We start from the raw sequence: 13,088 nt of genomic DNA, 5'->3' as shown, positions 1-13,088 counted from the left end.
ACTTTCTTACCTCTCTCTTCTGTCTGGCGGCACTGGTCCTACCCTCCCACTCACTTTTTTTTTTTTTTTTTTTTTTTAAACAGAGCTATATTGTGAAGCCCTGTAATTAGAATCAAGATTTTTATGTGCAGTTTATTTTTTCTACTTTTTTGGTGCATTTACAGAATATAGTGCATATTTTATTTCAGATGTCAGGAAATGCTTTAGGGTGTGGGGTTTTCTTGTGGGTGTGAGGAAGAAAGAACAATGAGCTTACCGCCTGCCTAGGAAATTGACTAAAAGGGCAAATACAAAACCAGTCCTGTAATGCTTAACTTCTTAAGTCCACTGTGTCAGAGGGACCTGAGTTTTGGCCCTAAAGCCAACTAGCTAATGGCTGTTAGAACACAGTTGATCATTAACTAGGTGGTCAAATTGGTTGGGCAAGTTATTTTAACCATAAGTTGGAGTTTATAAAACTGTAATATTGTTGTGAGGATTAAATGAAACAGTAGCTGTAAATGCACTGACTGAGTTGTGCTCAATAAATGTTAGCTGCCATTTTGTTATTATTCTGTACTTTATACAGAATACCTAATATATCTGGGATATATCATTTGAAGAAGGGGTCAGTCTTTTGAAGAAGGTTTAGAATTCAACATTATGTATAAACAAATAATTCAACATGGTATAAATGAAAAACTATTTAAATTTAATCATTTAAGATAAGAGTCAATCCATAGAATGGACTGTTTGAGGGCGGGGGTAGAATGGATTCTGTCTTTGCATTTATAATTTTTATTTTTCTATATTGAATAAATAGATTACTCTAAAGGCAGTCTAGGGGAGGTGTCTATTTTCGTCATCTGAATGCTTAGGGAAACAGATTCTTTCATCTGAGTTAATCAGTTGCATATGATTACTCTCTGGTTTATAAGAATTCAACTTAGGTTTTCTAAAATCTTTTGAAAATTTAAGTTGTTACGTATTTGGCCCAGTCATCACTTTGTTATATTAGTTTCATTTTTTTTCCTTAAAGTTCATTGTGATACAAAAAGAAAACAGTTCATTATTTCTGATGTGCTGACACAGAATCATAAACTGTATTTCTGCAAGTATGTTCCTTAAATGAGGTTAAAGAGAAAAGTCTGTACATTTAAAATAGAAAAGGGGGTGCCTGGATGGCTCAGTCATTTGAATGTCTGACTACTGATTTCAGCTCAGGTCATGCTTGGGATTCTCTCTCTCTCCCCCTCTGCTGCTCCCTGACTTGTGCTCTCTCTCTAAAAAATAAAATGTTAAAAAATGGAAAGTGTGTTTAAATTTAAAACTTCAAAAATTGCTTTCAGGAGCGTTTGAGTAGCTCAGTTTAGTGTCCTACTCTTGATCTCGCTCAGGTCTTAATCTCAGGGTTATGAGTTCTAGCCCTGCTTTGGGCTCTGGATGGAACCTAATGTCTACTTAAAAAAAAAAATGCTTCCATATACCATATCCCTGTAATTCTACATTAATTTTTCTTTGCCCGAAATAATTCTTGTTTAGACTAGTCTTAATTGGGAAGCAGCTGATTAATTTCCTCAGTTTTTTTTCTTATTTGATCCCGCGAACCACAAGATCAGGACTTCAGCCAAAATCAAGAGTCGGATGCTCTAGTGACTAAGCCACCCAATTAATCCCTGATTAATTCTTTTATAATGTTTGACTTGACAGATTACTTGCTTAATTCATGCATCAGTTCGGCCTTTTGTTTATTTGAAGTAAATAACACTTTCAAGCTGATTTACATATTTCTTAATTTTTGTACATGCATGCCAAGTAAAAATTTCCCCATAAAACGTGCTTTTTAAAAATTTTGTAGATTTGGGGCATCTGGGTGGCTCAGTTGGGTGAACATCCAACTTTGCTCAGGTCATGATCTTGCCGTTTTTGAGTTTGAGCCCTGTGTCGGGCTCAGTGCTGACAGCTCAGAGCCTGGAGCCTTCTCAGATTCTCTCTCTCTCTCTCTCTCTCTCTCTCTCTCTCTCTGTCCCTCCCCCATTTTTTCTCTTTCTCTCCAAAATAAACATTAAAAAAATCTAAACAGAAATTTTATAAATTTGTTCAAAATCTCATTTCTTTCAATAGTTATCCTTTTAATGTGCTACAGTGCATATTTTGTTATAGTTGAGATGAAATCCATGATCATAACAGCTAAAGTTTAGAAGCTTACAAAGCTGTTCCATGCTTTCAAGCATTCAAAGAACATTCAAATTTTAAGAATTCAAGGGATAGTCCTCAGAAAGACAGTAACCTTTTCTTGTTTACTTTTCAAATTTACATTCCTTTAGATTGCTAACATATCTTTTTTTTTCCTTTAAATTCATTTTTTCTTATAGCACATTAGTATCTAGCAAAGGCCTTTTGAGTTTATGATTAAAATTGCATTTTACATGTTATAATGCCAGATTTAGGATTCTTTTTAAAAATTTTTTCAAAGTGTATTTATTTTTGAGAGAGAGAGAGAGAGGGAGACTGTGCATGGGCAGAGGAGGGAGAGAGAATCTCAAGCAGGCTCCACGCTGGCAGTGTGGAGCCCAAAACGGGACCTGATCTCAGGAACTGTGAGATCATGACCTGAGCTGAAATCAAGAGTTGGTTGCTTAACCAATGAGCCACTCAGGCACCCCAGATTTAGGTTTCTTAAAAGTGAAACTATAGATGACCAACAATTAAATAGAAATACTGGATTTCTTGGCAGTTTATATACTTGATACTCTTGAACATATTCAGTTGTCTATCTTATGGCTCCTTATCCAAGATTTAAAATCAAAATGCTGTGATTTTTCATTTACCTTGCTATTATTATAGATGATTACATCAAACAGTGATACCAATAAATTAACAATCAAACAAAAGAGAAAATATTTTAGCATCCTTTCAATGAAGTCTGTAAACACAAGAAATAAACATCCTGGTATTAAGTTAAATTAAATTAAATTAAATTACTTAATTAAATTAAATTGAAAGTGATAATACTCTGAGTTCTTTGTAAAATGGGAAAAGATCACCACATAAGGAAGGGTACAGTTTCTTCTCAAGTTTCACATTAATTTCTTTTTTGTTTCCCGGTTTAGTGCATGGATTTCTCAGATGCCCTCTATTATTTTTAATCAGTGATCTCTTATCACTGGCTCCACAATGTCTGTATCCTAACTTGTGGTATTTATGTCAAAATTATATCTTTTGGTAACATCACATATTAAAAAAAGGTTTTTGCTATGCTAAGCAACATGATGGCTACTTCTTTGGATAGCAGCATCCCTAAATGTAAGCATTTGCATATTCCTTTGCCATTAAAATTTTTTTCATACTTAATAATCTTTTACATAGAACTGTGGGTAGTCTGGTAAATAAGTTTCTACAAAAATGTTTCCCTTGTTGTTTTCATTCCAGATATTAGCCTTAAAATTTTGCATATTTTTTTTCTTTCTTCAAAATAGATGATCCATAATTATATGGAACACTTAGAAAGAACAAAACTTCATCAGCTCTCAGGGAGTGATCAACTAGAGTCCACAGCTCATAGTAGAATTAGGTAAGCTTTGTTAAACATTTTGCCTTGAGAAAAATCGAAATAATCTGTTTGTTTCTGTTTCTCTCTGTTCTTTAATCCTGGAACAATAGTTAGGCTGATTCAAAAAGCTCTCTACTATGGTTGGAATGCTATAGGAGAGAATAGCATAGAAAAATAGAAACAGCCCTCACTGTTGAAAAGGTAAATCGTGAGCCATACCATATAAGCAGCATATGCATACCGAGGTATTTTGATTGTTTTGTAATACTTAATGGAGATTATACTAGGTTTAAGTTTTTCTGATTCATGGGAGTGCTGAAAGATTTTCATTTCTCCTGTATAACTGGTTTAAAGTCCTTTTTGTGTACAGAGGCGTGTTTGAAAGGGTTAGACTGGTGTTTGATGGAGGAGTGTGAATAAATTATGTAGATCTCCCAAGCACTGTAGCCAATGAGCTAAGCCAGGACTCTCAGCGGAGAGGAAAATAGTTAATAGGCTGGCTGTCGCTCTAGATTGCTGCATAAATGCTAGGAGCAGCAGCTCTATGGTTGTGCGGTGGGGAGGGGAGAGCAGGATGACGTCATCGCTTCGGGGCTGCTGCAGGATGGAGTGGAAAGCTGCTGCTGATGGCATTGTTTTTGTGGCAGCAGCTGAATGACAGATCCTCACTACAAAGATATCCCTTTGGCCCCCGTGTAGGCCTCCTGGTTCGGGTGTTTCACCATGCCAGCACAGCGCCATGAGTCCTGGATGCATGCTGCTGTTTGTGTTTGGCTTTGTTGGCGGGGCGGTGGTCATTAATTCTGCTATCTTAGTATCTCTCTCTGTTTTGCTGCTTGTGCACTTTTCTATTTCTACCGGTGTGCCAGCTCTGACGCAGAACCTACCAAGGATACTCAGGTACTCTAGTCTCTCTTAGAAGCCCCTGTTTAGTTGGTTTTTCTCAAATTTTTAGCTTCACAGGTCTGCTTTGTAACCATTTCTGTTGCAGATTGAAACAATGGAAAATGGCCTGAAGCTAGGATTTCTGTTCTTATTTATAGTAATTTATAGGCCATCACCTAGGGACGCGGCTTTGTCTTTGGAAACCGCCGACTTACGAAAAGGATTTTCATAATTGTACTTATACACAAGTACAAGGTCAGTGTGGTCTTGTTTTAAGCAGTGTTCAGAGAGTAAAGGGAGAGCAAGAGTAAAACACCGGGTCCAAGTTTATACAACCTCTGCGTTTAGCATATGAGCATTTAGGGGCAAATATCTCTTATGCTTAGACTTGTAGTCAATTCGACACAGGCTCTAGGTATTATTCTGTTCACTTATCCTTTGACTGAAGAACATGCAGGCGTCAATTTTGCAGTTTTTGGTAATAACTCCCAGGACCGGACAATTTAAATATTTTCTTTCTAAAACAAAATATATTTTAAAGTGAAAGGATTTAAACCTTTTAAGGCCAGGAATGCAGCTTCCCTGCATTATTTACACATCAAAGTTGTGAAAGCTTTACAAAGCCTATTCACTATTGTTTTGTCAGATGGTGCCCTTTCTTTGTAGACTTGGGTGACAAATATCCGTGCCTGCTTGTGGGGTAGTCATTAATCTCCAGAGCTTTGCTGCTGTTCACTCTCCTTTGCACCCTGTGAGAACCATCTTCTACATTTCAGATATTTAAGGGTTTGGTTGCCTTTTGTTTCCTAATTCATCACACCAAAAGCATCTGATTTGTTCAGATTTCTGCCTTGTGCGCGGTTTTAAATGAAGGCTCATGGTGTGTAGCTTTTATTATTTAAATGTTTCCTTAAAATTCTCAACTTCTAATTGTGGATTTAGATAAATTAAGATGAATTAAACTAGTAAATTCCCTCAATGTGTTCTTTATATTCATAGATCAGTTCATGTTTAATATTACATATATACAATATGGCCTATGTTATCCAATAAGGATATTATTCTTTCCTCATTTTATAAAAATCAGAAGAGATCTAACTACTTTTATATGTTGAGTACATAAAAGATTTGTTTATATGTATGTTTAGGCTTTTAGGAAGTTAAAAAGACCTTAACTCAAGAATATATAGAATATTGAAATAAGACTAATTTGAAAGGGCCGTCTTAGGTTTGGGTTCTGAGAAGGCAGTGCCGCGCAGTGGGCTTTGGAGCTGGGCTGCCTTGCCAATAAATGCTCTGCCACATGTGTGCTGTAGGACCCTTCTTACCCCCTTTGGATAGTTTTAAAAATTGTGAGATTATTGTTTTGTCTTCAGTCAGTTGCAAGATATTTAGTAAGCCAAACAAGTAAATAATTTGCAGTCACTTACACGTACCCCATCTGTAGCAGAACTATTTCCCAGAACTTTATTTTACTGATAAAATACCTTATGACTAAATTCAAACAGTTTCTTGATGCAAAAATTGCCGATGATCTGCTTGAATAAAGATATTAAAATCTTCAACATTAAAATTAAATTGTCAAGAAAATAGGTAGGTTCCAAGGAAGCTACATGCGCCTTGGAGGGCAACAGGTCTGATTCTGAGTCCCGCTTCTGTGGATCACTAGTGCCTCATGTCTCTGAGCATCACTTTTCCTAATTTGACAACTGGGAAATAATTCCTATTTTCTTATGAGGGTTAAATGAGATAATGTAGCCAGACCATCCTTCTTAGGGCTTGCCACATGATGAGTGTTGAACAATCCTTTAAAAATTTTATTTATGGTTATTTGTTTTAAATGTCTGTATAGCCAAAAAGCTGTTTCAAAACCTAATTGGGAATTTATACACAGCTAACATTTAAATAACCAACTGAGAAGCAGAAATATGGAACAAAGCCAGTTTTTAAAAGAATGTAACAAGGGTTCTGATAGTCAAAGATGGCTTTGTTTCTAGACCATAATAGCATATGGAAACACCAGGCATTTAAACCTGTCACTTGATATTTTCCCACATTGTATCCCATTCTTTGGTTTCTTCTGTGAGTTTCACTGGAGCATTTAACGTGTAGAGTATTAAACACGCAACAAACATTCAACTTTCAGTGTTTTTTTAAAAGTAGGATTCTGATTGACTTGCATAATTGCATGTCCTTCCTCCACTTAACTCTCATATAACTTCTCAGTAAATAAGGAGAGAAGGCATGGATGTAGTAATATTTTTTCCAGAGTTGGAATCTTATAACCCAGATCGTCAGGTCTTGATCAGGTCTCTGAAGAAAAATGCCCTCCCTATAGAGCAGTTTCTAAATGATTAAGAAAAGCAATATAAACAGGTACAAATTCTACTGGTATTTTGGATTATAGGCTTAGTTAACAGGAGGGGAAAAGCAAAACTTGGATCTATAGCAGGCTCCTTCCTCCAATTGGTTTCTACTTTTACAGTACTTGATATGTGTGAAAATGAAGTGCTGTCATTCGTATAGGAAGAGAAGTCTAACTAACGCCTGGCCTGTGTTTTGATTTCTGTTAGCAGTGTGATGGATTTGCATGAAGTCTGTATTATCTTCCTGGGTGGGTTAGAGAACTTTCCATTGAACTATCTGATTAAATTCACACCTTTTTGCTTAAGTTATTAAGATATGTTAAAAAATATGTGAGTGGGGCGCCTGAGTGGCTTAGTCCGTTAAGCGTCCGACTTTGGCTCAGGTCACGATCTCATAGTTCTTGAGTTCGAGCCCTGCATCAGGTTCTGTGGTGACAGCTCAGAGCCTGGAGCTTGCTTTGGATTCTGTGTCTCGCTCTCTCTCTGTCCCTTCCCCATTCGTGCTCTGTCTCTCTCTGTCTCTCTCTCTCAAAAATAAATAAACATTAACCAAAAAAAAAAAAAAAAAAAGTAAGTCATCTATCTAAGTAGCACTTAGACCCTCAGATTTTTGGTTCCCAAAATATATTCTTCCCAAATTGAGGGATAAACATCAGGTTAACAACTTTTTATTTTGTCAGGTATGGACATTAAAACAAAATTTGCTTTCTAAACGTTGTCACCATCGTTTGATGAAAAGGGATTTTAAAATCAAGGAAGCAGAAAAGATGTAGAAAAAATCCATCATTCTCAGGAAGGACCAGGTTCTATGATATATGGAAATGTATATGTGTACAATATGGCCTATGTTATCCAATAAGGATATTATAAATAATGTCTCTTTTCACTACAGACTTATAAAAACTTTACTGCTGAGGCAGCAGTAGGGAATAACTGGTCTAAACAGAATAGCTGAGTAGTTAATTTCGTTTTTGTCGTTTGGATGTTCTGGAAGCTCATAGATTGTTTATAAACAAATTTGTTTTAAAATCTAGCCTTTTATTGTCCTCCCTACCTGCATTTGAATTTTCCCAAATCAAATGGGAAGAGTATTCCACATGTAAAGAAATGATCAATAAGTAATAGAGAAAAGTCCTGTTTTACTTTCTGGTGCACACACCTTTGACAAAATGCAGTCTCTCAATCCTTTTCCTTCATCCAGTCTTTAAGAAGGTGTTCTAGCAATTTTACTAATCCTTTGATTGTAGTTTGGAATGGAAGAGCATATATCCTTTGTGTTAAGTGAGGGCACATTTCAAGTGGCTTAAGTTTCTTGGTATAAAAATGAGCTTAGAGAATAACTTAGCAAAACGGAGTATTTTCCCGCTTTTATTTACAGCCTTAGTGTTTCTATTCTAATTTACATTCTTACCAGTAGAGGTATGAGTTCCAGGAGGCCCCAAACTTTTAGTGTCTCCTTTCTTGCCAGTTTCCACTCTTTTGAGTTAATGACCCAGGACGACCTCTTCCTAGGCTGGTTTCCACCCTATAAAAAGTCCTTTGATTTGTAATCTGCTATGCCTCACCAAAGGATGTGTTTCTAGTTGAAATTCTATTCTTATTAAAATTGTAACTCTTGTTCATTGAAATTTCCCACAAAGCACTGGAAACTCTACAGTCTTTTATAGAATTTTTTTGGCCTCCTTGTTTGGAAAAACTGACAATGGTTTTCTCATAAGTACTGTGATTGAAAGGAATGCATATACTGGTTCTGTAGAAAAATACCGCTTTCCTGCTGTTAAGGATTAAAACTCTCTTGAGTTCTTTTTATCAATTAATTGGTAGTCCTGGTTTAGATTATACACAGATTTTCCTCTAGGCAGAAAAGATGTACCCTGAAGAAGCTTGGGTAAGCATCTAGGTATGAGTTTGAGGATTTGGGAAGTCTAGAAGCAAGGCTTGTACTTCCTTCCAAAGGAGGAGGTTGGCAGTTTCCCGATGGCTAATGTAAGCGGGAATGAAAATTTAGTAGCTTTTGTTGCTATGAAACCAGACCACTGACTGCTTCCCGGGGAAGGAACTCATCAGTAACTTAGAAGGTTTCTTAAACTATTAGTTATTACTTTTCTTAATTAATTTCTTGGGGCTAATTTGAACTTCTGAGACTGTCCTTTCTCTTTGGTAAGTCTACTTACTTGTTTAGATAGGCAGACAGTATTTTTTAAGAGTTATTATTCCAAACCAGTGACAGCCCAGGCTTATTACTTATAGTCATGATAATTAAAATAAAAAATGAATGAATGCTTAATTTTTTCTCCCCTCTTCAATAGAAAAGAACGTCCTATATCATTAGGGATTTTCCCATTACCTGCTGGAGACGGATTGCTTACACCAGATACTCAGAAAGGCGGAGAGACCCCTGGATCAGAGCAATGGAAATTTCAGGATTTAAGTCAACCACGTTCTCATGCCAGCCTGAAGGTAAGCTTAATTTTGATGAAATCTTAATTTACATTGTGATGAAGTTTTGGGGTCATGGTTGGGGGGTGAACCAGAGCCGACAGCCAAGAAAAAATTCTTGAAGACGTCTTTGGTGCAAAAAGGTGATTTTATTATAGCATGGGGGCAGGACCTGTGCGCCGGAAGAGCTGCATTGGGGTTGTGGTGGGTAACCCATTACATACCCTCAGGTTGGGAGGGGGTCAGGGATAGAGCAAGTCGCGAAGGAATTTTGGAAGCAAGGTTTCCAGGACCTTGAGGGGCTAGATGTTGCTAAGGAAACACCATGTATTAATGTTTAGTAAAACCTCAGTCATGAGACCCTTCAGATGTATATTGGGGGCCCTAAGCTTGGAGTATGTTTGCCAGCATATATCTTGGGGGAGTTGAGATAAAGGACATTTCCAAAGGAATTTTTATATGTTAAAATAGACTTACAGGTTCCTGAGAGGGGCGTCTGGATATTGTTAAGCCAAGATTCTCTTTTGCCCCTAGCAAAGTGTTATCATCATCCAGGCTCCTCCTAGAGGGAGATTATTCTGCCCATTTCAAGGACTTGTTAGTGGCCTGTAGGCAGTAAGGGAGTTTAATTTTTCATTTGCCTTAGTTTCCCACATCACCATGGCAAGCACTTAAACCCCTTTCCTTTGTTCTTGGGCAACCAGGAGCATCCGAAGAATATCACACATATTCCACCTGGTGGGGGGAGGGGGGACAGGGGCAGGCTGGGGCAGGCAGGGGCAGGGAACTGTTAGCCTGTACTTTGCCCTTAGCTTGCCCTATGCTCCCTCAACACATTGTATAAACTTTCTAACCCAAATTAGAAGTGCTAGACAGCTGAAACATAGTAAAATGAAAGTTTGTATGCATTTTAGCTTGTAAAACTAATGCCTTTGTTTTAAATTAGCAATGAGTTCTTCCCAAAGAGTTAGTGTTTTACTGTTCCTTTCAGGTTATATAGGAAAACAAAGTCAAGCATTGTTATATCTTGATTAGTATACTAATGACATTAATAACCAAAATTTCTATTTGATTTAGGCTATTTTGATTTTTATTTGATCATATAAATTTTAGATGGGGTGACTAGTGAGTGTAATGTTTTTTAGAAATGAAAATCATTGGTGCTTGAAATCCTTGGTTCACTGTTGGAAGCTTCACAATTTAGTAGGGCTTCACTTTTTTTTTTTTTTTTTTTTTAATGTTTATTTATTTTTGAGAGAGAGAAAGAGCATGAACAGGGGAGGAGCAGAGAGATAGGGAGACAGAGAATCAGAAGCAAGCTCCAGGCTCTGAGCTGTTAGCACAGAGCCTGATGCAAGGCTGGAACTCACGGACCACGAGATCATGACCTGAGTCGAAGTCAGACATTTAACTGACTGAGCCACCCAGGCGCGCCTTCACTTTTTTTTCTAAACATGTTTTTTTCCCCTCAAAATCCTTCATAAAGCAATATTCAAAAGTGCATTGTGTTTAGCTAAAAGGCCTTGTGGTTAGTTATTATAGATTATATTCTTGACCAAGAACATATCAAATAAATTATAATTAATAATAAGCTCTAAGAGGGGAGATATACTAATAGTTAAAAAATATATGAAGTTATATTTTGTACCTTACAAAGTGATATATTTTATAAAAATATGTATATATTATATATGTACATACATATATATACATATACATATACATATACATTATATATACATATATGTATATATGTATATATAATTTTTTTAATGTTTATTTTTGAGAGAGAGAGAGAGCACCCAAGTAAACAGGGGAGGGGCAGAGAGAGAGGGAGACACAGAATTTGAACAGACTCCAGGCTCTGAGCTGTCAGCACAGACCCTGATGTGGGGCTCAGACTCACAAACTTTGAGATCATGGCCTGGGTCGAAGTCAAACCCTTAACTGACTGAGCCACTCTGGCGTCCCTGGGTTATATATTTTTTATGTTTATTTATTTATTTTGAGAGAGAGAGAAAGAGAAGGAGAAACCCAAGCAGTCTGTTCTATCAATGCAGAGCCCGATGTGGGGCTCAAACTCACAAATCATGACCTCATGAGATCATGACCTGAACTGAAATCAAGAATCGGACATTTAACCAATTGAGCCACCCAGGCGCCCCCTGCGAATATTGATTCTAAAAGAACCTTGTTATATTATAAAATCTACTCTATAATAAAACAGATAGGCTACCTACAATGAATACAAATAAATTTCTTACATCTTATCTCCTGTTCTTTCTTTCCCCACCCCCCCCCCCGCCAAAGTACTTATCATGGTCTAAGTACTTTAAAGGTAACTCTGATACTTTTAAAATACTAAGCCATTTACTTATTTAGTATATTTCCCTCCACTTAAAATCCATGTGATTTAGTTACTACTGTATCTTTAGCATTTAGAAAAGTGCCTAGCACATAGTGCCCACTCAGAATGTGTTTGTTAAGTGAATTATTTGTTTTCGATGTTAGGAAGACTTTTTTTTGATAATATAAATGGTCTGTCAGCTCCAGTAAGTGGAGGTTTTGTGTTTTTTGTATTTTGTGTGGTTTGTTTTTTGGTTTTTGTAGGGGCATTTAGAATCATTCCATTGATCTTTGAAATGTGCTCGAAACAGTAAGCAGTCAATAAATATTTGATAGCTTTTCTCCCACTGAAAAGTATTTTTAACAGTAAGACTGACTTCACCTTTTCCCCTTCTCTCTTCCGTATCGTTCAATTTATTAGAATCTAACCATGCGTATGCTTGGTGGCAGTCCACATCGATGCCTCTAGGAGACTCTCTAATTCTTCACTGCTACTCCACTCTAGCTTTTTTAAAGCATGCCTGTAGGTTTAATAGATCTTCCAGAACACCCCTCCCTCAATACACCTACTTACTGTGTCCCTTTCCCAAAACAAAATTAAGTAGGAGGGATACTTTTAGTACATCAAAAATATATACCATATGGTAACTATATTTTACTTATATTCCAAAAAGGAACCTTAAAGAAATGATGATTGTAATTCTCTTATTTATTTAATCCAGCAACATGCTGTGCCAGAACTTCACTGACAAGTTATAAACTGATTAACAGATTATTAATATGGACTTAAACCTGGGAGGGTTTTTTTTGTATCCTTCCTAGAGATACTAAGGCAAGTATTTCCCATAGAGTTTCTAGAATAAAATCCTATCTCTTTCTACTCTGGACACAGAGCCTCTAAATGATATAAAGGTCTCAACTAATAATTTCCAGGAGTGAAGTGGTACATTACAAAATAACAAAAGTCTAGTTTCTAAAGTTTGTCTAATAATTAGAACATACTTTGTTATTTACCTAGGCCCTTGTCATAAGCCAGACGGCTTTCTCTAACTTTACAAAAGGCTAGGAGTTGGGTTGAGGAGTTTAGAATTTTTTTTAACATTTATTTATTACTGAGAGACAGAGACAGAGCCTGAGCATGGGAGGGGCAGAGAGAGGGGGAGACACAGAATCGGAAGCAGGCTCCAGGCTCTGAGCTGCCAGCACAGAGCCTGACGCGGGGCTCGAACTCACAAACCGTGAGATCATGACCCGAGCTGGAGTCAGACGCTTAACCGACTGAGCCACCTGGGTTTAGGAGTTTTAATTATGGACCACTGGTCTCGGTGTCCATGTATGACAGGAAGTGGGCTAGGCTATCTCTGATTTAAAGTTTTCTACAACTTTCATTTCTCTGAGAACTTTGGGGATGACTTAGCTGGATTTAGGGTATGCTCTGCCATTGTGAACAAGAAATTGAAGGTGAGAATTATAATTAATATTAATTTTACTAAACAGTTTTCTCTGAAGTAACGTTAAAG

At 36.9% G+C, this 13,088-nt stretch overlaps 1 protein-coding gene across 4 annotated transcripts in view; it reads left to right on the top strand.

Annotated features, from left to right (window-relative positions):
- SPAG9 (sperm associated antigen 9) overlaps positions 1-13,088 on the top strand; it is a 130,775-nt gene that overhangs the window by 54,192 nt on the left and 63,495 nt on the right. For 3 of the 4 annotated variants that reach the window (XM_049637711.1, XM_049637710.1, XM_049637712.1), the window contains 2 exons: positions 3,459-3,553; positions 9,093-9,243. In XM_049637711.1, the coding sequence (XP_049493668.1) occupies positions 3,459-3,553; positions 9,093-9,243 (246 nt within the window). Of the gene's footprint in view, positions 1-3,458; positions 3,554-3,599; positions 4,433-9,092; positions 9,244-13,088 lie in introns of those variants that run through there. The other variant, XM_049637713.1, reaches the window with a different exon arrangement.

This window comes from Panthera uncia, chromosome E1 (assembly GCF_023721935.1).
Source record: "Panthera uncia isolate 11264 chromosome E1, Puncia_PCG_1.0, whole genome shotgun sequence".
NCBI lineage: Eukaryota > Metazoa > Chordata > Mammalia > Carnivora > Felidae > Panthera > Panthera uncia.
This window is presented reverse-complemented; position numbering and strand designations above follow the sequence as displayed.